The sequence below is a fragment of the Eptesicus fuscus genome, chromosome 7 (assembly GCF_027574615.1).
Source record: "Eptesicus fuscus isolate TK198812 chromosome 7, DD_ASM_mEF_20220401, whole genome shotgun sequence".
NCBI lineage: Eukaryota > Metazoa > Chordata > Mammalia > Chiroptera > Vespertilionidae > Eptesicus > Eptesicus fuscus.
In genome coordinates this window covers 11688432-11715392 of record NC_072479.1, presented here as the reverse complement: position 1 = coordinate 11715392, position 26961 = coordinate 11688432, and the positions used below count along the sequence as shown (strand labels likewise).

The 26961-nt window shown below is 40.9% G+C and overlaps 1 protein-coding gene across 3 annotated transcripts in view; it reads right to left on the bottom strand.

The window, feature by feature from the left end:
* The window catches only part of USP12 (ubiquitin specific peptidase 12), a 119753-nt gene that overhangs the window by 56941 nt on the left and 35851 nt on the right, over positions 1-26961 (bottom strand). For 2 of the 3 annotated variants that reach the window (XM_054718744.1, XM_054718743.1), the window contains exon 2: positions 1926-2006. In XM_054718744.1, the coding sequence (XP_054574719.1) occupies positions 1926-2006 (81 nt within the window). Of the gene's footprint in view, positions 1-1925; positions 2007-26961 lie in introns of those variants that run through there. The other variant, XM_054718747.1, reaches the window with a different exon arrangement.

Genomic DNA, 26961 nt, shown 5'->3' with positions numbered 1-26961 from the left:
AATTATTCAAATAATAGTATCAGAAATGTTCCAGAACTAAGGAAAAGAAATCATCAGTCTGAACAGGCACATAAATGCCCAATGAAATAATGGGAGGGAGGAGATCAAGACACATGAAAACTCAGAACATTGTGAACGGTAGATACAGAGCATCCTAAATGCCACAGACCCAATTTTTTAAATGGGGAGATAGCCACATACAGAAGAGATCAAGAACCAGAATGGCATCAGCCCTCTCAACAGAAGTCAGAAAATAATAGAATAAGGCCTTTAAAAATTCCTCAGGAAGGTTATAACCTAAATCTACATGTAGCTGTTAAAATAACAAAAATGTTTTTAGCCCAGCTGGCATGGCTCAGTGGTTGAATGCTGACCTATGAAACAGGAGGTCAAGGTTCGATTCCCTGTCAGGGTACATGCCCGGGTTGCAGGCTCGATCCCAGTGTAGAGCATGAAGGAGGCAGCCGATTAATGATTCTTTCTCATCATTGAATTTTCTCTCTTTCCCTCGCCCTTCCTCTCTGAAATCAATAAAAATATATATTTTTTAAAAATTTACATACACAAGATCTCAAAGTTTATCTCCCATGTACACTTCCTAAAGAAGCTACTGTAAAATGTGTTCCACAAAGCCAGGGAGAAAACTGGAAAAGAAAACAGGATCTAGAAAAGACAAAACGTGAAGGGAATGTCCAAGTGGTGGAAAAGGAAGGGCAGGCAATGGCTGCACAAAAGGACAGAAGGCTCCAGGGAAGGGAGAATTTGCCTAATGGACATGTTCAGTGAAAATTGATATTGAGAAAACCTTTTTTTTTAAAAATTCTGATGAAGATTAACTGGAAGAGTAAATGGAAATTAAGGAAATAGAAAAATAAAGCAATGATTAATTCCATGTTGGGAGAATAGCAGGGGATGGTAGTAGAAGAACTAAATTTCTTATCTGTCCTAACAGGAAGTCAATAGATTAGTTTTTTTTTAAATAGCATAATTTTAAAAGTAGAAGTATAAGCACTTTAATAATCTAAGGATAAATTCCAGAAAAAAAATAGTCTGAGGAGTAATAAGCAGTCTTCGCTGCAGAGGGGCTAGAGGGTGGAGACTGCCTATTCTTTGTGACAAGCTTTACACTTGTAGACGTGATTCCCAGAGCAGGGGAGGGTATACATGTCACTCCAACTGCTTTTCCCAAATCACACAAGAAATCTATCTCATACATCATAATTACATACTAGTATTTAGCGACACACCAATTTTGTTCAATTTAACTTAATTACCTATAACATCATATGTAGCATATTTTTAAATACTCAACATGGATCCACCTAACAGTATAGTATAATAGTATATTGATTACCACAGCAATTATATAATACAGATTTGTGGTGTTTTCTGATGTTGCAGAAGAGTTAAAAATTCTAAAGCAGGTTCTTGCAAAATTTCAATAATATATAATTACTAGAATTACCTCCACAAGGATTGAGGGTGTATTTTTCCCCTATACTTTGTACTTTTATATTTATACTAGTAGAACAATGTCAGAGGTAAAATGACAAAGACCCTATCTCAACACATGGAGGAACTGACTAAACTATTTGGACCACTTATATGTAGACATTTAAATAGATCTGAAAGAATCAAGAGATCATTTGGTCTAAACCATATGAAATTTTGGTTATGAGAAAATTTTGACACAAAATAGGAAACATCAGGCTTATAAGTAGAAACTATTCTATCTCTAAGACACTTAAGTCATCAGATAACTTTGTTCCCTTACATTAAAGGTAAATTCCAAATCAAGTTTCTTGGCATTAAGTCTACTGATATAAATGAACATGTTTTCTTTAATAAATTATGAAATGCATTCATCATTTTTAAAAACTACTTCCAAACATAATTCTGAAGGCTAAACATCAATGAATACTTACATTGACTAATCCAAAATAGTGCTCATTGACTGGAAACTGTTCTGGACCAATCTCTTTCTCTAATGCCGAGGCATTGGCGCCCTACAAAACGAAAAACAAAAATAAAAAATCACAATTAATGTAGGCATTATGAAGACATCCTTTAAATAACTATGCTCCTTATAACTACCTAATATTACTGGGGGAAAAAAAAGGATAATGAATAATAAAGGCTTTTAATATTATTACTAAAAACTAGTTTGAAGAAATTTTGTCATATAACCAAAGCCTAGATCAAGGAATTATATTCCTAACTTGTTCCTTTTATCTAAGTAATGAATTAAAGCCCTTGCTGTATCGTGCATTCTAAAGGGAGTTTGTAATCTGATAGCAGCCATCTCACAGAGCTGAAATTTTATGAAATTAAAATGCATATATTCAGTGGCCTAACAATTCTTCAGAGGTGTATATAACTAAGAAATTCTCACATAGAACTAAAGGGGAAAAGAATGTTTACTGAAGTATCATTGATGATTGCATAGCTGACAGCAATCTACAGGGTCTATAAAATATTATAGCATAGCCCAGCCAGTGTGGCTCAGCAGTTGAGTTGACCCAGGAACCAGGAGGTCGCCGGTTCGATTCCCAGACAGAGAGCATGCCCAGGTTGCAGGCTCAACCCCAATAGGGGGGAGTACAGGGGGCAGCCAATTGATGTTTCTCTGTCTCCCTTCCTCTCTCTCTTAAAAAAAAATCAATAAGAATATATATTTTTAAATGAACAGATTTATAAAAATATAATAGCATATTACTAGGTGTATCAGTTAATAATGACAGATTCTGTAATAAAAACACGATAATTTCAAGAGAAACATCAAAAGTGCTTTTATTCAAAGTAATGTCCATCACTAGCTACACATTTCCCCATCTTTCAGGTAATTTGTGGATACCGTCCCAATAGAACTTTTCTTGTTTTGAGGCAAACCATTCAGAGACCCAATTTTCCACTTCTTCGTACGTTTTGAAGTGCTGCTCAGAAAGTGCGTGTGCCACTGATCCGAACAAGTGGTAATCTGAAGGAGCAAGGTCTGGTGAATACAGCGGGTGGGTTAATACTTCCCAGGCAAGATCTTTTAACGTGTCTTTAACTGGTTTTGAAGTGTGTGATGGTGCGTCGTCATGAAGCAAAATTACTTTGCCATGTCTTCTGGCCCATTCTGGTCGTTCACAATCAAAGCGTGGTTCAAATTGATTATTTGTTGTCAGTAGGGATCAGTATTAATAGTTTCACCTGGTTTTAGAAGGTCATAATACACACCTTCCTGATCCCACCAAACACAGAGCATTGTCTTCTTTCCGAAGTGATTTGGCCTTGCAGTAGATGTTGATGGTTGACCTTGATCAAAGCATGATTTTGTGCATTTGGGATTCTCAAAATAAATCCACTTTTCATCGCCAGTCACAATTCGATGCAAAAAAAGACTTTCTTTCGTGCCACTGAAGCAACATTTTACTGATGACTTTTCGGTTTTCCATTTGTCTTTTGTTCAATTGATGTGGCACCCATTTTCCTTCCTTTACAATCTTTCCCATTGCTTGTAAACGATCGGAAATTGTTTGCTGAGCAACGTTGAATCTTTCTGCAAGTTGTTTGTGAGTTTCACAGGCATCTTCATCAAATAATGCTTGTAATTGTTGGTCTTAAAATTTTTCGATTGACCTGGACGTTCTTTGTCTTTCACATCGAAATCATCATTTTTAAAGCACTTAAACCAGCGTTCACAAGTATCTTGAGATGGAGCATGTTCACCATTAAACTTCCCGAAGTATTCAGCAGCACTTTTCTTCAAAATAAAGTAATGAATTATAACTTCCCGCAAATGTTTTTGGCATGAAATTCGACATTTTTAAGTGTAAAAATATCTATGATGTTAACACCTTCAGCAAATTTGACATATGAAGTTTTAAAGCTTGTTGGCAATACAACAAAAGAGCATAATATCAAATCGCATATATATCAATATATGTGTAACGCCATCTATTGAAAAAAATCTGCATTAACCGGTACACCTATTATATAGTAGTCAGAATAAATAAACTGGATTTACATACAAAAACATGGTTACTTCTCAAAAACAATGTTAAAAAACTGATTAGCACAAAACTCTATCTATATTATAAAAACCCAGTGGCCCTAACGCCATAACAACCAAAGACCAGTCACCAGGAGGCTGCGTGAGCAGCGAGGCCCATGCGGTGGGTGGGGACTTGACTCTGGGTCCCGCAGCACAGCGGGACTTGACTCTGGGTCTCACAGTGCAGCAGGACTTGAGAAAGTCCTGTGGCGTGGCGGGGTCTGGGGTCCCGAGTCTTGCACGATTTCCCGCGTGTCTAGGTCTCATGCAATTTCGACTAGTCATATATATAACAGCACACACATTTTGCCTCCTCAAGGACACTGGCGTGTGATTAACACCGCTTTTAGTGTGCAGAAGCCCACCCCTGCAGTCTCCTGACAGAGGTACATTCCTGAACCTGGGAAGCCCAGACCTTTGTTAGACAACACATCCTCAACTTCTGGATGGGGCAAGCCTAAAAATTAGTACATACATTAAAGGGAACTCATGAGTTGGTGGTCAAGTTCTACCAAAACAAGGTATTTCCTCTGATAACTTGCAGCCATCCAGCACTGTGTTTTATTTTTATATAAAACTAGAGACCCGGTGCACGAAATTCATGCACGGGGTGGGGTGGGGGGGGGTTGTCCCTCAGCTCAGCCTGCACCCTCTCCAATCTGGGACCCCTCGAGGGATGTCCAACTGCCCATTTAGGCCCGGACACGGGATCGGGCCTAAACGGGCAGTCGGACATCCCTCTCACAATCCAGGACTGCTGGCTCCCAACTGCTCGCCTACCTGCCTTCAAGATCAGATGCACGTTGGTCTTCAGACATTTTCTGTAGATAACGCCGGCTTCTTTTGGCTGCAGAGCTACCTTGTATCAATAGTAGATGTTTAGACATAGTCCCGCCTCCCTGTCAGGTGAATGAGAGTCCTGGTTGTCAGGTGGCAGAGAGTTGTCTGACCAATCGCTGATCCTCTAGGGGTGGGACTTCCTCCTCCCTGCTGTCAGATGGCTGTCAGGCCACTGAGAGCTGTCTGACCAATGGCTGATTCTGGCTGATTCGGTGGGGGTGGGACTTCCTTCTCCCTGCTGTCACAGTCTGGGCCAGCACAAACTGGGACACAGCAACAAGTCCCCCTGCACCAAAAGACCCAGAGTCAACTCTCAGAGTCAACTCTCCACCCACTTGCGTGTGCCCCCTGGACACAGTATCCACCCTCATGGAGGGGCTGACAGGCCCAGACACTTCCAGAGGCTGGGGAGCGGTGAGGCTGGATCCACCGCTGGAGTGGGCAGATCCTGCCTCTCCCCTTGGTCCCTGTGACCCCTGGCAGGGCCATAGGCCCAAACAATCCAGCCTCCCTGCTCAGCCCCAGACACTCCAGAGGAGGCAGAGCAGCGAGGCAAGATCCGCTACCGGAGTGGGCGGATCCCACGGGACCTCTGGCCCAAACACTCCAGCAGCAGCGGCTGAGTGGCGAGGCTTGAACCGCTACCAGAGTGGGTGGATTCCACCTCTCTGCTTGGTCTCCAGGACCCCTGGCTGAGCCGACAGGCCCAAACACTCCAGGGGTGGGGCTGAGGGGACTGGGTGCCACCATCTTGTGGCCGCCATTTTGTCGCAGAGTGACGGTTAATTTGCATATTACTCTTTTATTATATAGAATCCTGACACAACCATTAGTTTACAAACACAATTCATTTCTAAATTAGGCTACCAATAACTGTTTTATAACAATATCAAATTCAATTTCTATAGCAACTTCAAGGCCCACTGATCAAAGCAGTCCTCATGGGAATGTTGCAAGCCCTACTCTCCATCCCTGCCAGCTCACATCTTGTCACAAAACTTCAAAACTATCAGTAAGCCCAGACGTTTACCACCTACTGTAAGAATTCAAACTGAAAATGTTTCCCCTCAAATGAGTATAAAGTCCCTCTCTCTCTCTCTCTCTCTCTCTCTCTCTCTCTCTCCCTCTCTCTCTCTCTCTCTCCCCCCCTCCCTCCCTCATAAAAGATGCTATTATCCAAAATACCCTAACCCTAACCTGCCTCCTTCTCCCTTGCACGACCATTCCTTAAGCATTAAGTCCTTAGGACAATGAGGTACTGATCAGCATCAAATAATCTCAGGAACAAAGCCATGGGTCTGTTGACCACAGAGATGAAACAGAGCTTTGGTCAAACTAGAGATAACATCTAGGCCTCAGTTGTGCTTCAGCTCCAGGCCCAGAAAAGCAGCAAAACCAGAGGAAGCGAGGTCCTGGCTGACATCAGGACCAGATGCAATGACCAATGACCCTCTATCCTAGCGCTGACCAATCAGTAGAGACTATGACTCTGACCTTCTAGCTCAAGCATATCAAACTCAAAGGCTTACATGGGTCAAATAAACAAGGTTTAAGTTTATGTGGGCTGCAAAACAACAAATCTTCAATTTTCATAGAAACGTAGGTTTATTTTGATAGAGACATGCTGAATACAAAGGGCTGAAATAAATGAGTAATTGTTAACAAAATTATAGAACATTTTAATAAAAACTAATATTTTTTCTTGAACATTAACTTACCAGATACTGAATAACTGCACAAATTAATAAGCGTAACAGAAATAAACCTATTTTTCTTGTTCTCCGAAAGTGAAATATTTCCTTGTTTGAGCACACCAAACAAGGCAGTCCAAGACCAATAACATGGCAATCAGCTGCTAAAATATTCGCTGCTAGCATTAGTGGAGAGAAATGGTGTGCCTGCTCCCGTAAGGCACGTAAGGGGAATGAATGCAACACGATTATAGTAATAAGTCATTAGTGAACATTGTAGTTCCTTATTAATAATCCTACTTAATAATAGACAAATATGCAAATTGACCGCACCTTCGCTACACCAAGCCACGCCCACCAACCAAGCCACGCCCACCAACCAATCAGGACGAGTATGCAAATTACCCCAACAAAGGTGGCGGCTAATCTGTATATCAAGACAGCGTAGAAAGAAGCCAAGAGCTGCAGAAGGGAGCAAAGCTGCGGAGAAGCAAGCAAGCCGGGGGGAGAAGGGAGGAGCGGAGGCGGGGCCGGAGGAGAAGGGAGAAAACCAGGTGGGCTGGCGGAGAAGGCGGGGCGGGGGAGAAGGGAGAAAAGCAGGCAGGCTGGCGGAGAAGGCGGGGTGGGGGAGAAGGGAGGAGCGGAGGCGGGGCCGGGGGCGAAGGAAGGAGAGCGGGCGGGCTGGCGGAGAAGGCGGGGCGGGGGAGAAGGGAGGAGAGCAGGCAGGGCGGGGTAGAGTGCAGCAGGAAACCCTATTGCAGGATTTTTCCTGCAACGGGAACGCTAGTTACGTATAACAGAATATTGTAAAAATTAAGTGATGAAATTTTTATTAAGACGTTTCTTACATACTGTTATATTGGCTGGGCCACAAAAATATTCGTGTGGACTGTGAGTTTGGCATGCTTGTTCTAGCTCATTCTGATGAATCAGTATATTAAAGGACACACTTAGAACAGTGATGAATAGTCTATTGAAATCTTTCCCTGAGATTTCCCCTAAATTCCTACCTTTAGAAAACAGATAAAAACCCATAAGGCAAAGAGCCCAGCACCTCTCTACACCTTCCTTTTTCAGGTGCAGGTATGCATCTTTGCTTTCTTCTAAGTTCTAAAGGCCCTTCTGCTGCCTCTGTTACTTGTTTCCTGAGTCCAAGCAGCCCAGTTAGCTCACTTCTTCTTCCTCTGTGACTTTCTCTCTAAAAGGCCAAGGAAGCTCTCTGAGCAGCCCGATCGAATCTTTTCTTTGAGTGTACTTTCATTTTGCATGCTAAATAAATTTCCTCTTATGCTGGAGTTCTTGGCTCTGAATTCTTTGCCAGACTCAAGAATCGAGGTCCATCAATCACCACTAACAGTTACAAATAAACAAAATTTAAATGTTTGAAAAGGCATCTGGCAGTGCCTAGTACATAAGTAAATGCCCCATAAATGTTGGTTCTCTTGTCACCTTCTCCTAATCCCAAGGGGGGAAAAAGCTATTCTCATGAGTTAGTAATATTAATAATTATCATCTGTTCCATGCAACCAAGAAATAACTATATGACACTACCTACCGAGTTCAGTTATTATGCTCCTGACCACAGAGGACAAACTCTCAAATGTTTCAACAAGTATTATGTATGGCCTCATTCATCCTCAGGGGCCCTGCCCTTTATGCTGGATACTAGTCTACTTTTTATTCAACCCCCAGATTTTTGGCTATAGTCTTTCATGAGCAGCTAAGTAGAAGAGGAAACTGGAGGTTAGGAACAGAAAAAGGAGGTAAGGAAGACTGCAGAAAGGAACCAAGTTGTCCCCACCCTTCTCCTTCCTGACCTGGAGCCAAGAAAAGGAAAGGAAACTAGTTGACACCTGAGCCCTCTGTCCTGACCTGCATGGCCAGGACCTTGAGTTCCATGGGAACTGGGATGTTTCTCGTTCATCCTATGTCCAGCACATGGCGGGTTCTCAATAAAATGCTTATTAAATTCTTTTTTCAAAAAGCTAAGAAATGCCGAAACCGGTTTGGCTCAGTGGATAGAGCGTCGGCCTGCAGACTCAAGGGTCCCGGGTTCGATTCCGGTCAAGGGCATGTACCTTGGTTGCGGGCACATCCCCAGTAGGGGGTGTGCAAGAGGCAGCTGATCGATGTTCCTAACTCTCTATCCCTCTCTCTTCCTCTCTGTAAAAAATCAATAAAATATATTTAAAAAAAAAAAAGCTAAGAAATAACAGAAGGGAACAAAAGAGAAAGCTCAGCTATCATCTATACCAGTGATGGCAAACCTATGACATGCGTGTCAGCACTGACACGCGTAGCCATTTCTGATGACACGCAGCCGCTGAGGCGGCGCATGCCGAGGATGAAACATTTGCTGCTCCTGAGGATGAAACATTTGCGAAATAACGTTTTTTCCTCAAAATGACACACTACCCGAGTTATGCTCAGTTTTTTGGCTAAGTTTGACACACCAAGCTCAAAAGGTTGCCCATCACTGGTCTATACATATAAAGAAGTAATATGCTAACTTGTCCGAGTCATGACCTGGCAGGAGCTGGTGGGCGGGGACGGGGGCGGGGACTTCTGCCCCCAGCGCAGGTGTGCACAGGCCTCCACGCTGCCTTGGAGGCAGAGGCTGCTCCCTACTGGTGGGCAGAAATGGGGGCAGCCATCCAAGCCTGAGTCCAGCTTTGGCAGGGCCAGCAGGAGCCTGAGGCCACCCCAGCCCCCGCCGGTCGCGGGCCTGGCGGTGGCTCAGCAGCAGGCGGCGTCTCCATGCACGGCGCCCAGGGGTGGCTGCAAGGGGCACAGGGCCTCGCTGCAGGCTGCTGCACCGCCGCTACTGCTCAGCGGGAGCCCGGTGGCCTGGAGCTGGAGTGGGCATGCACAGACTGCCGAGCGCCCTTCCCGCCCCGGCCCCACACCTACTCCGCGGCCAGCAGCGGACCCTGCCTGCCCCACGCTTCAGACAAAGGGAGGAGGCTCACGGCTGCCGGCGCCCTAGGCCACACCTGGCTGCTGCCTGGCTGGCAGGGACCAGAGCATTGCGGGCAAGCTGCTCCCGCCCCTGGCGGTGGAATGGGGAGGAGGGCGCTGGGTGCAGGGAGCAGACCTCAGCTGGGGTCCTCCCAGCACAGGGAAGGGGCCCGGCCTGGGCCCGGTGGGGAGCTTAGGAAGTCTGGCTGAGCAGGCGCCGGTTCATACCAACTGTTACTCTGCCATCTTCCTCCAGCTCTCCAAGCCAACCCTCCTCCCCCACCTGTCTGGGGGAATGGGCTCTGGGTGACCTCCCCGAGAGCAGACTGTGAGCCCGGAGACTCGAGGAAGTGTGCCCAGTGGGGCCTGGGTGGGGGCCAGTGCAGAACTACCAGGGCAGAGCTGCTTCGGTGTCTCGGTGAACTTTGCAACCGACCCAAAGAGGAAACCGAGGGGAGAGGCCGGGAGCTGTGGATTCCCTGCGCTTTAGTCACTTGAAAACAGCCCCGCTTGGAATGTGAGGCAGCTGAACATTCAGCTGAGAAGTGAGGGGGCTGAACCCCACTGTCACTGGGCTCTGGTCGATTCGAGGCCCGAACGTCCACCATGAGAAGGAAAAAATGGAGGGAGGGGTCCGGAGGAAGGGAGGACAATTGAAGGAAATGTGTCTAGACTTTCCCCAGCCCTCTCCCTCTTTCCGCTGCCTACAAAAGCCCCAGGCCCGGCCACAGTTCTGTCTCCACCTTTTAGTCTCCTGTTCTCCAACTACAGAGGAAAGAAATAAGGAAGGAGTCTGTGCTGCCTCCAGAAAGTATCTATATACCTGATTGGCTGGTTGCCACCTGCAGAGGGAGGCCAGACTGCAGCTTTGGCCGGGGAGTGGGCCTAAGCCGTCAGTAGGACATCCTGTGAGGGCTCCCGGACTGTGAGGGGGGGCAGGCCGGGCTGAGGGGACCCCCCATCCCCCGTGCACAAATTTTTGTGCACCGGGCCTCTAGTTAAAAATAAAAAGTAGATCTTCTCCTCCAAGTCCAAAAAGCAGCTCCTGGAGGTTCCAACAATGTACTCCCCAAAAGCCTAACAAAGAGCAGAACCATAATCCAAAGAAGTCTGGGAAGAGGAAGCTAAATGTGAGAAAATGGAAACAGCCAAAGACCACCATCATTTAACCTTTCTGCATTTAAGAATTTCATTTGCAAAAAGAAAAAGCATCAGTTTCCTCAGTAATTTTCAAAATCCCCAGCTCCAAGTTTCTGTTCGGTTTTCAAGTAAACCTTTAAACAAAATAAGGTTTTCACAGCTAAATATGTTTAAAAATTAAAAGATAAAGTAATTTTTAAAGTCTCCTCTAAATCAACATTCCATCATTTCCAATCACTTTTATTCTAAGAACATTATAAAATTAGCACAAAACTCCCCAATTCAGTAGTGAAGGATTATGGTTACAGATGTAGTAAGGGTAGCAGATTGAAATGGAAAGTACAAAGAGAGAATGGAATTTACTTTATGACAATTTTAAATTAAGGCACATTGTAATAGGCTATACTTTACTATGGTAATGATGCTTATTGTAGATTCTGTGAATGCAGGACCACATTCGTATGGATGGATTCAGGATTTTCTCTGCAGAAATGATCAGAGTACTTCCTAATCTCTAGCCAAATGCTAACTACAAAGGCAAAGAGTATACTAAGCAATCCAGTTTGTAATGAGTGCTTTTTTAATTTAAAAGTGTTTTCAAAACTAGAGTTAGATGTAACTGGTGAAAACCAACCACAAAAACAAAAACTTGCTGTGCAATTTTCATCATCTTTGAAGCTCTCAAACACAGACATCCTTTGAAGATTTTGTTGAAGGTATAAACTCTATCATGTCAAATAATGGACAACCAAGCACCCCAAGATTTAAACTGATTCTAGAACAAGTCAGTATTTCCATTCCTATACTTGAGAAATATGATCCTACTAAAATTAACAATGTTTTTTCCAAGCAATTCTTTATTTGAAAAAAAAAAAATGGAGATATGTTTAGTTAAAAATTTCTGCTCTAAGGCTTTTATAGGCATTGGGATTCACTTGTCTTTTCTGAGTACATGACATGCATAGAAGGAAGAAGACATTTCTGACTGTACTGTCTCCATTACTCTAAGTTACATAAAAGGTAATTTTAGACTCAGTATCTATTACTGCATATTCATCATGAGGAAGCAATTGGATATTCCTGGCCCTCCTGATTAAAACAGCCGAAAGGTGAATAAATTTTTAAATTAAAAAATAATAATTTACTGAGCTGGTAAAAAAAAAATAACAATCGACAGAAAGCAAAACACATAGTTATGGGGGACCCCTGGGATATAAGCAAACGTCAAAGACAGATTTCAGCCGAAACCGGTTTGGCTCAGTGGATAGAGCGTCGGTCTGCGGACTGAGGGGGCCCAGGTTCGATTCCGGTCAAGGGCATGTACATTGGTTGCGGGCACATCCCCGGTAGGGGGTGTGCAGGAGGCAGCTGGTCGATGTTTCTCTCTCATCGATGTTTCTAGCTCTCTACCCCTCTCCCTTCCTCTCTGTAAGAAATCAATAAAATATATATATTTTTAAAAGACAGATTTCATATTGAGGTTATTTTCCAAACCCAGTGACCTTTAGTCTCTCTTCTGACAACTGAATGAAATGAAAACAGGAAAACTAGTGCTAAAACTTAGGGCCCATCCAAGATAGGGATGACAACAGAAGATACAGCATGACACTGTAATCCCAAAAGGGCTACGTCTTCAATGTAAAAGAGAACAAGAAATAATTCTTAAAGGAGATAGCAAGGAAACTTGTCCTTGGCACTAGAGGAGGTGGGGCAATAAGTATCTTCCAAACACTCAAAACCACAAGTTGGTCCTCATGAAAGTTTGTGAATTAAATTCCCACAAGCTATATAGTTCTTTAAAGAAAAAAAACCAAAAACTTAAGGACAGAAACCATGCCACCTTGAAGGGGAGAGCTGCTGTGATTAGGAGCCAACCTCACTACCACCGAGACTGGCCTCAGATGCCACCCAGGCCCCTACAGGCACTCTGCCAAAGATCTGCTACCTCAGCTGCAGAACCACAGACACCAGGCCACCAGGACTCCAGCCTCCCCAGACGGGGGCTCTTGTGGGTCCTGGAGTGCTCCCCGCCTCCCGCCAGCCCACCATGTCATTCTCGGGCACAGCACATCCTGCCCATGAGTCTCAAACTGCACCCCCTACCTACCAAGCCTGCGGCATTGCCCGGCCCTGCACATCCTGCAGGTGAGCCAACTGCGCTTCCCCGCCCGGCAAGCCCGCAGTATTGTCCTAGACCCTGTGCGTCTTGCCAGCGAGCCTCGGACTGGTGATAGCAAGAATGGGGAGACAGCCAAAACCGGTTTGGCTCAGTGGATGGAGCGTCGGCCTGCGGACTGAGGGGTCCCGGGTTCAATTCCAGTCAAGGGCATGTACCTTGGTTGCAGGCACATCCCCAGTGGGGGGTGTGCAGGAGGCGGCTGATCCATGTTTCTCTCCCATTAATGTTTCTAGCTCTCTATCCCTCTCCCTTCCTCTCTGTAAAAAAATCAATAAAATATATTTTTAAAAAAAAAGAATGGGGAGACAAAGAAACAACCCACAAAGAAAAGAAACAGAGGAATCGCCAGAAAAGGAATGAAATGAAACAGAGGCATGCAATATGTCAGAAAAAGAATTCAGAGTAATGGTCATACAATTCATAAACCGGATGGACGAGAAAATCAACAACTTACGTAAAAATCAAGAAGAAATCAAGAATGACAGAGCTAAAATAAAAAACATGATGGAAGTCTTCAACAATAGACTAGAAGAAGCAGAGGACCGAATTAGTGAGTTAGAAGGTAGGGTAGAGAAATGCCCAATCTGAACAACAATTGGAGAAAAAAATTAGAAAGCAGGAGGAGAGCCTAAGGAAGCTTTGGGACAACAAGAAATGAAGTAACATACGTATAATAGGGGTGCCAGAATGACAAGAAGAGAAGCAAGGATTAGAAAACCTATTTGAAGAAATACTGACTGAAATCCTCCCTGATTTGGGGAAGAAAAAAGTCACACAAGCACACAGAGTCCCAAATAATATGAACCCAAGACTCACACCAAGACATGTCCTAATTACAACAGCAAACATTAACAACAAAGAAAGAATCCTAAGGGATGCAAGAGAGAGACAGAAAGTTACCTAAAAAGGAAGTCCCATTAAACTATCAAGTTATTTTTCAACAGAAACACATCAGGCCAGAAAGGAATAGAATGATGTATACAAAGCGTTGCAAAACAAGGGGCTGAATCCAAGAATACTCTATCCAGCTTGGTTATCATTCAAAATTGAAAGGGAAATCAGGAGTTACACAGACAAAAAAAGGCGAAGCGAGTTTATCACTACCAAACCAGCAATGTAAGAAATGCTAAAGGGACTGCTGTAAAAAGAAGAAACAGAAAGGCAAGAAGGAACACAGGCACAAAGAATAAAGATGGCTACAAACAAGTACCTATCAATAATAACCTTAAATGTAAATGGATTAAATGCTTCAATCAAAAGACATCGAGTGGCTGAATGGATAAGAATGACCCACACATATGCTGTCTACAAGAGACCCACCTCAGAACAAGGGACTCACACGGACTGAAAGCGAAGGGGTGGAAAAATACTTTTCAGGAAAATGTAAATGATAAAAAAGCTGGGGTAACAATACTTATATCTGACAAAATAGACCTCAAAGTGAAGGCCATAACAAGAGATAAAAAGGGCACTTCATAGTACTAAAGGGATCGATACAACAAGAGGATATAACTGTGGTAAACATATATGCTCCCAACACAGGAGCACCCAAATACATATAAAAACTTCTGGAAGATATAAAGAGAGAGATTGACAGCAATACAATCATAGTAGGGAACTTTAATACCTCATTGACATCACTAGATAAATCCTCTAGACAAAAAATCAGCAAAGAAACAGAAATCCTAAATGACTCACTAGATCAGATGGACTTAATTGACATCTTCAGAACATTTCACCCCCAAGCTACAGAATATATATTCTTCTTAAGTGCACATGGGACATTTTCAAAGAAAGACCACATATTGGGACACAGGCAAAATCTCTCCAAATTTAAGAAGATTAAAATCATATCAAGCATCTATTCAGATCACAATGGCATAATATTAGAAATCAACAATAATAAAAACAATTTAAAAAATTCGAACACTTGGAGGCTAAATAGCATGCTATTAAACAATGATTGGGTTACTAAAAAGATGAAAGAAGAAACTAAAAACATACTGGAAATAAATGACAATGAAGATACAACAATCCAAAATCTATGGGACATAGTGAAAGCAGTCCTGAGAGGGAAGTTCATAGCATTACAGGCCTACCTCAAAAAATAAGAAAAACTTGTAATATATTATCTAACTCTACAGCTTAAATAATTTGAAAAAGAGCAGCAAGAAAAGCCTAAATTGAGCAGAAGGAAGAAATAATAAAGTTCACAGCAGAAATGACACAAAGACAAAAAAAAAAAAGAAAAAGCACAAGATCAATGAAGCCAAGAGCTGCTTCTTTGAAAGAATAAACAAGATTGATGGACCTCTAGCCAGGATCATCAAGAAGCAAAGAGAGAGGACCCAAGTAAACAAATTCAGAAATGAAAGAGGCAAAATAACAACCTACCCCACAGAAATACAAAGGGTTGTTAAAAAAAAAAAAATACAGTGAACAACTCTATTCCAAGAAACTGGTCAACCTATAAGAAATGGACATATTCCTAGAAAAATACAACCTTCCAAAACTCAAACAGGAAGACTTTAAAAATCTGAATAAACCAGTAACTATGGAGGAAATTGAAGCAGTCATCAAAAACTTCCAGCAAACAAAAGCCCTGGGCCAGATGGCTTCACAGGGGAGTTTTACCAAACATTCAAAGAAAAACTAAAACCTATCCTTCTCAGACTATTCCAAAAAATTCAAGAGGAAAGAACACTTCCAAGCTCTTTCTATGAAGCCAGCATTATCCAAATCCCAAAACCAGATAAAGACACTACAAAGAAAGAGAATTACAGGCCAATATCTCTGATGAACATAGATGCTAAAATCCTCAACAAAATCCTAGCAAATCGGATCCAGCATTACATTAGAAAGATCATACACTATGACCAAGTGGGATTTATTCCAGGATGCAAGGATGGTACAATATCCACAAATCAATAAACATGATACATCACATAAACAAACTGAGATATAAAAATCAGTTATATCAACTGATGAAGAAAAAGCATATGACAAAATCCAACATCCTTTCATGATAAAAACCCTCCGAAAAGTGGGAATAAAGGGATCATTCCTCAACATAATAAAAGGCTTATATGACAAACCTACAGCCAACATCATACTCAATGGGCAAAAACTAAAAACATTTCCCCTAAGAACAGGAACAAGACAAGGCTGTCCACTCTCACCACTCCTGTTCGACATAGTACTGGAAGTGGCAGCCATCGCAATTAGACAAGAAGAAGAAATAAAAAGCATCCAAATTGTAAAAGAAGTAAAACTTTCCTTATTTGCAGATGACATGATATTGTACATAGAAAACTAAAGACTCCATCATAAAACTATTAGACTTAATAAATGAATTCGGCAATGTAGCAAGATACAAAATCAACACCCCAAAACCTATGGCTTTTTTAATACATCAGTAATGAACTTACAGAAAGGGAAATTAAAAAAGCAATCCCATTTACCATTGCAACAAAAAAATTAAGATAGCTAAGAATAAACTTAACTAAGACGGTAAAAGACCTGTATTCAGAAAACTATTGGACATTGAAAAAAAGAGATAAGGAAGAAAGACATAAAACAAATGGAAGAATATACCGTGTTCATGGATTGGTAGAATCAACATCATTAAAATGTCCATACTACCCAAAGCATTCTATAGATTCAATGCAATCCCCATTAAAATACCAATGGCATACTTCAAAGACCTAGAACAAACTTTCCAAAAATGCATCTGGAATAATAAAGACCCCGAATAGCCGCAGCAATCCTTAGAAAGAAGAACAAAGTAGGCGGGATCTCAATACCAGATATCAAGCTATATTACAAAGCCACTGTCCTCAAAACTGTCTGGTACTAGCACAAGAACAAATATATAGACCAATGAAACAAACAGAGGACCCAGAAATTGACCCAAGCCAGTATACTCAATTAATATTTGACAAAGGAGAAAAGAGCATACAATGGAGTCAAGACTGTCTCTTACATAAATGGAGAAAATTGGACAGATACATGCCAAAAAAATGAAACTAGATCACCAACTTACACCATACACAAGAATAAACTCAAAATGGATAAAGGACTTACATGTAAGACGGGAAACCATAAAAATCTTAGAACCACAGGCAGCAAAATATCAGACATATGTCATAGCAATAGCTTTACCGATACAGCTTCTAGGGCAATGGAAATTAAACAAATGGGACTACATCAAAATAAAAAGCTTCTGCACAGCAAAAGAAACAAAACAACAAGAAAATCCACTGCATGGGATAACATATATGCCAATATTATCTCCAATAAAGGTTTAATCTTCAAAATTTACAGGAAACTCATACAACTTAACAAAAGGAAGATCATCAATCCTATAAAAAAAATTGACAAAGGACCTAAATAGACATCTTTCGAAAGAGGACATACAGAAGGCCAAGCGACATATGAAAACATGCTCAAAGTCACTAATCATCTGAGAGATGCAAATCAAAACGACATGACAATCATCAACAAATCAACAAAGGACAAGTGTTGGTGAGGATGTGGAGTAAAAGGACACCTCATGCACTGCTGGTGGGAATGCAGACTGGTGCATTTCCACTGTGGAAAACAGCATGGCATTTCCTCAAAAAATTAAAAATGGAAAACAGAAACACCAATCAGAAAGGATATATGCACCCCTATGTTCACAGCAGCACAATTTACAATAGCGAAATTTGGACACAGCCTAAGTTGCCTATCAGCAGACGAATGAATTAAAAAAAGGTAGTACATCTACACCATGGAATACTACACTGCTGTAAAAAAAGGAACTCTTACCATTTGCAACAGCATGGATAGACCTGGAGAGCATTATGCTAAGTGAAATAAGCCAGTTGGAGGAAGATAAATACCACATGATCTCACTCATATGTGGAATATAGTGAACAACATAAACTGATGAACAAAAATAGATCCAGAGGCAGAGAAGCATCAAATTGACTGTCAAACCTCAGAGGGAAGGTGGGCGATCAACCAAAGGACTAGGGGTGGGTAAGAGATCAACCAAAGGACTTGTATGCGTGCATATAAGCATTACCAATGGACACAGACACTAGGGGGGGGGGGGGTGAGGGCATGTGCTGGGGGATGGGAGTGGCCGGGGAGAGGTTAATGGGGGGAAAATAATATTGTAATAGCTATGTATGGGCTGGGGAGAGGGGTATTTGAAATATCAGGGAGACCACTCTTGTAGGGTATATGATTACCTAACCACTATGTTGTACACCCGAAACTAATACAGAATAATACTGAATGTGAACTATAATTGATAAAAAAAGATGGAAAATTGTATATGTTTTTCATCACAATAATAAAAAAAGAAAAAAACCATAAGCACAAAATGCAATTCAAAAAGATCCTGAGTTGACAGTGTCTTCTACCCCACAACTAGCAGAATTATAAATTCACTCTGGAAGACAAATTTAATCTACCCCCCAGAGTTCCCACAGCCCTGGCTAGGTTGCTTGTTGATTGGAGCATCATCCTGTACACCAAAAGGTTGTGGGTACAATCCCAGTTGGGGTTCGTATGGGAGGCAACAATTGATGTTTCTCTCCCCCCCCCCCCCCACCTTTCTTCTCTCTCTAAAATCAATAAAAACATATCTTTGGATGAGGATATTTTTAAAAATGAGTTCCCATAAATAAAATTCAAAGAGATTTATGTTCATACTCAAAAAACACACACATACAGCCTGGCCGGTGTCGCTCAGTGGTTGAGCATAGGCCCATGAACCAGGAGGCCACAGTTCGATTCTCGGTCAGGGCACATGCCCAGGTTGCGGGCTCCATCCCCCGTACGGGGTATGCAGGAGGTAGCCAATCTATGTTTCTCTCTTATTGATATTTCTATCTCTCTATCTCTCTCCCTTCCTCTCTCTTAAATCAATAAAAATGTATATTTTTTAAAAACACATACATACATACATAAAAACAGGAAAACAAAGTACCATAAAGAAAAGCCAGCGCAGCTGATCGATGTTTTTCTCTCATCGATGTTTCTATCTCTCTATCCCTCTCCCTTCCTCTCTGTAAAAAAAATCAATAAAATATATATTTTTTTAAAAAAGAAAAGCCAGCGCATATAAGAATAACCAACGGATGCAAAACATTGGGGGGTAAGGGCATGTATGGGAATGGGGTGGGGGGGCAATGGTAAGATATGTACACATATAATACCTTAATAAAAATATATATATTAAAAAAAAGAAAGAAAAGCCAGCAAGAAGACAGCCAAACTAAACTCAAAGACATTAAATATCAGAACTAATTCAGACACAATAAAAAACAAATGCTTAATATGTACCAAAAAATAACACAGGCTCAATTACAAGAATGAGACCCTAAAGCGGGGATGGGGAACCTTTCTTCTGCACGGGCCAACTAAATATTTATAACATCATTTGCAGGCCATACAAAATTATTAACTTAAAAATCAGCCTGCTGTATTTGGTCAAAAGTTTAATTAACTCACTCCTAATGCCTTGGCAGGGCCAGACCAAATGATTTCAGGGGCGTATACGGCCCGCAGGCTGGACGTTCCCCACGCCTGCCCTAAGTTTAAGCAAATTTTCTTAAAGAACAAATAAAACTTCTAAATATAAAAATTACAATAACTGAAAGTAAAAACTTACTGGTAACTAGGGAGACAGTGAAAAAAAAATCACTGGTTGCCAGGGGTCAGGGAGGGGGGGGTATAAATGTACAGAGTACAGAGGCCTTTCAGGTCAGTGAAAATTCTCCGTATGATATAATAATGATGGGTGCGTGTTTTTATACATTTGTCCAAACCCATAGAATGCACCAAACCAAGAGTGAACATAATGTAAACTATGGATTTTTGGTGATTACAATGTGTCAATATAAGTTCATCAACTGTAAGAAAGGCACCACCACTCTGGTGAGGGATGTTGATAATGGGGGAAACTGTGCATGTGTGCAGGCAGGGGATGTATGAAATTATCTCTGTATCTTCCCCCTCAACTTTGCTATAACCCTAAAACTGCTCTAAAAAAAAGGTCTTAATAAAATAAATAAATAGGCCGGCTGGTATAGCTGGTCAAGTTATGAATGAGGAGGTCACATTTGAATACCTGGTCAGGACACACGCCCGGGTTGTGGGCTCAATCCCCAGTAGGGGATGTGCAGGAGGCAAATAATCAATGATTATCTCTCATCATTGATGTTTCTATCTTTCCCTCTCTGAAATCAACAAAAACATACTTTAAAAATAATAAAATTAAATAAATAAAATCAAGGGGAAAAAATAAACAAAATGTTTGTGCTTAAGAAACAAGGTTAATACTGAGTAATATTTTTAGCCAATATTCCTGTCAGTATAATGTTAGCAACTAAAGCTAACGTTTTATTAAAAGTAGGTAATAGCCCTGACCGGTGTGGCTCAGTGGATAGAGCGTCAGCCTGCGGACTGAAGGGTCCCGGGTTCGATTCCCGGTCAAGGGCATGTACCTTGGTTGCGGGCACATCCCCAGTGGGGGGGGTGCAAGAGGCAGCTGATGGATGTTTCTCTCTCATCCATGTTTCTAACTCTCTATCCCTCTCTCTATCCCTCTCTCTTCCTCTCTGCAAAAAAAAAAAAAAAAAAGTAGGTAATATTGTGGACTTTTAATTTTATTGAGATATAATTCACATATAATATTATAATTAGATTGAGGTATAGAACATAATGATTTGATTAATGTATATTGCAAAATAATCACCATAATAAATCTAATCAACATTACCACACAGTTACAAATACTTTTTCTTTGAGGTGATTACTTTTAAGACCTACTCTCTTAGCAACTTTCAACCATACAATATAGTATGATTCACTACAGGTGGCATGCTATAGAGTACAACCCTAGGACTTACTATTTTTATAAATGGAAGTTGCATCTTTGGCCACTAGGAAATGTTGATTTATGGCTGTAGAGAGACCATGGTATACTAAAGATAGCCCTGAATTAGCAAAGTTACAGACTGGAATCTCGACCTGGCCATACCACTTCTTTGTGTAACTGGAGACAGGACCTCGGTTACCTCATATGTAAGATATTACTATCTATCGTACCTCTCATGCCCACATTTCTAGCAACATGTGACTCTACCAGCTCTTCCAATCTCATTAAATATGAAGGATAAAATATTGGATTGTCTATTAAAGGTCAAACACTTAACAAAATTCTGAATAAAAATTAGGACACAGTACCAAATCCTCAGAACTAGTCATCTGATAATAAAAATTTGCAGGCTGTTCAATAAGTAACTCCTTAAATCTACCTGGTAGAAAAGGTAAATTTCATGAAGTATCTGAATATCTAGCCCTGTGTGAGAAGTTGTAGAATGTGATTTTCAAACTGTAGCACCCAACTACCATTTTCTATTTCAGGAAAACAGAATAAATTCTTACAAAGCTAAGAAATGCTTCTTTTTAATGCCCCAAAAATTAATCATGCAAGTAAAAGAATAAGCTGAAACTAGAAGGACACCTTTGATCTATTATTTTTAAGATACCACCTGTAAAGAAAAAAAATTAAGCTGGGAGATGGCTGCTTCCCATTACATAATTTTTACATAGTCAACCATGGAAAACGCTTATCTGACTGCCTTTCATTCTGCCATTATAAGGAAGATGTTAACTGATAACCAGGAATGTTTTCAAGAAGTAAGTTAAGAAATGTACATAATCTAAAGCTAGAATATGGCAGGAAAAAATGGTATATATGAATACATACCATTGTGGAAAGCTAATTCACAGTTCAATATATACTATTGAAGAAACTAGAGAACTTAATATATCTTATCAAGAAATAAAAGTGATTAAAATATAAAAGGATGAACATCTATCTAGAAAACATATTTATCAAGAATACTCTTTTTTATATGAATAATGGCAAACTAACAGTTCCCTGACAACCTTCTTTTTATTTAAGACACAAATGAGAAAATATATTTTTCCCACTTTTGTGTTTCAAATCCTATCTTAGAATCCAATAGATATCATTCCAAGATTAACACTGAAAGGATCATATCAGGTCAACACCTAAAGGAGAAAACTACCAAAACAGGCAGGAAAGGCTCCCAAAGATAAGAGAAGCAAGTGGCCTTCGTACACCAAAAAAAGTTCTGGAGGCACAGAAAGAGCCAATGTGAGAATGTGGACACAACGAAGAGGAAGTGAATGAATCCAGGGCACAGGAGACATAAGAAACAACTTTCTATATCTTACACAAGAAAAGAAAGAAACTCAAGGCTGAAAGCCCACACCAGATCTGGAAGACACTGTGTCCCTGAAACTGTATCAAAGACAACAGAAATTTTTATGAAATAAACCATTTCCATATCCTAAGTTTCAGACATCATAAAAAGTCTCAAAACAGTAGTCCTTCAAGAAAAGGTGAATTTCATTAAGTATCTGAATATTTAGCCCTGTGTGAGAAGTTGTAGAATGTGATTTTCAAACTGTAGCACCCAACTACCATTTTCTTTTTCAGTAAAACAGAATAAATAACAGTACATCTCTCTACTAAGAGTACACAATGGTTCATGATACTTTCGTTCCAATATTTAAGTCTGTATAATTATGTCTAACTGTAAAGAAATAAGTCTATTTCTCACTGAGTTGAAATCAATCAAGTTGTGATATACAGTGCTGTAAAAGATTTTTTAAAAACGCTTCAAAAAATTGCAAAATCATAATCTAATTGGGAAGTATACGGTGAATAAAAATTAGCTTTTCATAATGGCAAAGAGGTAGAAAATTATTTAAAATAAATTTAAAGTTATAGAGCAGAGAATAAGCACCAAACTACAACACAGCATGTACTATAGGGTGTCGTGACAGGAATAGCACTGGGAGCTAGAGGGTTTGGGAAAGGCTTCACAAACAGATGGAACTAAGAGAGACAAGCCTTGAATTTTTCTTCAGAGGTGTTTTCGTTACAGCTTTTCATGTTGGCAAAACGAGAGCCTGAAGAACATGAGTAGGCACTCGAACATTCTAGCTGCAGGCTCAGATCAGGAGGCCTGCACGACTGGCCTGGTTCTAATACAACCTGCTAAAGCACAGGGTCATCTTCCACAAATCACTCTCTGCCTTGCTTTCCTCATCAGCGAGATGCCAGATTTATCTAATGCATACCTCAAATGCTACATTCTAACATAGCAGCAATATCGAATCACAATCAAAGTGTGGTAGTAGGACAAGATACCAGTATTTCACCCCTTTGTGCTCCAGTTTCCTAATCTGTGAGGACAAACACCTTTATCATGGCTTGTTTCTGAAAACCACACAGATGTTTACAACCATGCCTGGCACAATAAGCATTAAATAATTTGTCCCTTCTTACCAGCAAATGAACCCCTCAAGAGACTGAAATTCCAAAGTCACTGAGAAAGTCTAAGAATCTTGCAGTCATTCTAAGAGACTTGGTCTAGGCCCTCTGTAGTGACCTCCTCTGGTTTTAATTCTACCTTCAGAGTTAAAATGTGCTCCACAGATAGAGGATTCTTAGATTGACGCAGACTGAACACTGACACTGCACCATCACAGCATGGCTCAGAGAGCGCAAACACCGTCTGAGCATCAGAGGACAGCACACAGCAAAGCCAGCCTCGATGAGAGGATACAAACAGAATAGGAGGCACTGTCTCCAACACCAATGGATAATCTGTCCCAATGTCTCACACTTCATTCCTGTAAAGAAAATCACTATACAGATACAGGTATTATTAAAGTGAAATAAAAAAACGTGTGTATTATTGACTGACTTAATTACTCTCTTACTACTACAACAACAGAACTCATACTCCAGATTCCAGAGGCTAACTGTACTCTAGCCTCTGGTAAAATTATCATCAAACTTAAATGGTTTTGTCAAATATAGAAAGAAAAGGGCTACAGTTAGCACCGTGAGCGGTTATGTACAAACATAACCAAGGGTAGAATGACATCACAGCAATGGCAGAGTAGGAAGCTCCAGGGGCCAGTCCCTCCACCAAAACCATTAAGCTAAAAAGTCCATCAGAATCAACTACCTCAGAACACTTACAACAAGCAGGGGAGTGGCTGGTGAAGGGAGAGGCTGCTGAAGCTGGGTAAGAGAGAGAGGAGTGTGCAACCCAGCCACCATTCCTCTTCCTCTGGAATTTCAGACATTGAAATTACTTGTCAAAGTTTTTTAATCAACTGTCTTACTCAAAGAACAAAAGGAAACAAAAGAACTAAAGACAATCAGGAGACTGCTGTATGAATAAATAGGGAACGTCAATAAAGAGATTGTAATTATAATAATTCCAGATTTTTTATTTGCTTTCTTTTTAAAGTACAATAGCTGAAATAAGAAATTCAATAAAGGAGTTCAATGGCAGATTTAGGCAGGCAGGAGAAAAAAATCAGTGAACTCGAAAATAAGGCAGTTGAAATTATTGTCTAAAGAGCAAAATGAAAAAATAATACAGAAAAATGAACAGATACTGAGGGACCTATGGCATACCACCAAATATACCAACATATGCATGAGAATCCCAGACAGAGGGAAAGAAAGAAGCAAGCAACAATAAAAAAACCTGAAGAAATAATGGCCCAAAACTTCCCAAATTTTATGAAAGACCTGAATTTATACATTCAAGAAGTTCAACAAATTTGAAACAGAAAAACTTCAATAAGATCCACACATTACAGAGAAATTGTAGAAGACAAAGAATCGAAATCTTGAAAAAAGAAACTCATCACAGACAAGGGATCTGCAGCAAGATTAAGAGCAGAGTTTTCATCAGAAACCACAGATGCCAGAAAGCAGAGGATAACATTTTAAGTGCTAGGAGAGAAAAACTGTCAACGAATTTCTAAAAATGGCAAAACTACTCTTCAGGAGTAAAAGAGAAATTAAGATATTCCAAAATAAATCTAAGGGTATTCATTACAGTAGGCCTGTCCGACAAGAATACTGAAGGGAGCCCTTCCAGCTAAAATGAAAAGACACTAGGCAATAACTCAAAGTCATGTAAAAAATAAAAAACACGGATAAATGTAAATGTCAGTATTATTGCACTTTTGAGAGTTATTCTAGTTTTATTGAGAAATAATTGACATACATCACTGTATAAGTTTAAGGTACACAGCATGATGGTTTGACTTACATATATTGTGAATTGATTACCACAGTAGGTTCATTAACATCCATCCATCTTCTCATACAGATACAATAAAAAGAAAAAAAATTTCCTTGTGGTGAGAACTCTTAGGATTTACTCTAACAACTTTCTTACATATCATACAGCAGTGTTAGCTATCGTCATCATGTTGTTCATCACATCTCCAGTACTCATTGATCTTATAACTGTACTTTTGATTTTAACCCCCCCTTTTTTCATATGACATAAAAGGAATACACATTAAACAACAATTATAAAACTGTGTTAATGGGTGCACAATTAATATATGTTGAGAGACCGATGTGTATAGAACCAGAGTGTTTGTGTACTATTGGTATTATTAAAAATAGGTTGTCATCAATTTAAGATAATTGTAATCCCCAAGAAAACTAAAAAATATATGGAAAAGGAAGAAAGGGAATCAAAATGGTACATTACAAAAAATCAAGTAAATACCAACAGTGACTAAGAGAGAGTTATATTATTATCAGATAAGGTATTTTAAGTAAAAAAATTATAATAATATTATATTACATACTTAAAAAGTTAAGAGAATAGATCTGAAATGTTATCAACACACACACACACACACACACACACACACACAGTAATTTATGTGAGGGAATGGAGGTGTTAAATAACCTTATGGTGGTAATCTATTTGTAATATATACATGTATCAAATAACCACATTGTATACATACCTTAAACTTACATATGTTATATGTCAACAATATCTCAATAAAGCATGGGGGGAGATGATATGAGACAAAGAACAACATAATCCTATGTAATAAAAGGCTAATATGCAAATAGATCAAACGGCAGAACAACCAACCGGTCGCTATGACATGCGCTGACCACCAGGGGGCGTGTGTGAAACATGGTGAGCGTTGGCGCAGCAGGATGCTGGAACAAGTGAGCGAGGGAGCCAGACCAAGGTGGGGTGCTGGTCACTGTCATCGGGGCAAGCCTCTGGTGGTTACTGAAAATTCTTTGCTCCCGCACACCGCGATCCTGCCCAGTGCTCACACCTGCTGCCAGCACCAGAGCTGCCACTCGCACCCTCTGCCAGTGCCGGCCCCACTCACACCTGCAACTGGCACCGGAGCTGCCGCTCACACCCACTGCTGGTGCCCAGCGCTGGTCCCGATCACTCGGCGCCATAAGTGGGTGTGAGCGGCGGCTGCAGGCCCTGATCACCCATGAGGGCTTCTCCACCTCTCCCTGCTCCTGAGGGGCGATAGGGCAGTAGCCGCCACTCACACCTGCTGATGGCACCAGCCCCAATCGCTCCACGCCATCAGGGGCCGGCATCGTCAGCGCACGTGGGAGTGCTGAAGGCAGGAGCAGCGCTGCCGGCAGACAGGGGATCAGGGGCTGCGGTGCGAGGGGCCAGGTGGGGACGCAGAGGATGGGCCGAGACCGGCCCCTGTCCCTACTGCAGCCTCGTGGGCCACAGTTCCTTTCAAGGTGCATGAATTCATGCACTGGGCCCCTAGTATATACATGCACTAACAAACAAAACCTCAAAATATACAAATCAAAAACTGACAAAATTGAAGGGAGAAAGGGACAGTTCTACAAAAGTTAGATACTGCAATACCCACTTTTGATAATGGATAAAACAACCAGACAAGCCCTGGCTTTTGTACTAAAAGTTACTGTGTACAAAGAAGGAACATATACCAATCTCTAATCTATTAAAAATCTGAGGTTACCTCCCTATGGATAGTTGTAAATACTAAAACAAGCATCGGATCCCTTTTGTATGTCTCTGTATATAACTTTTTTTAATAAGTACCACATGCTCACAATCTAAAAATGCAAACTATAGAGAGGGTATAAAATAAAAACAGATACCTTTCCCCAGAGACAATCACTGTTAACAATTTAGCTTTATAGTGATTACTAGAGGCCCAGTGCA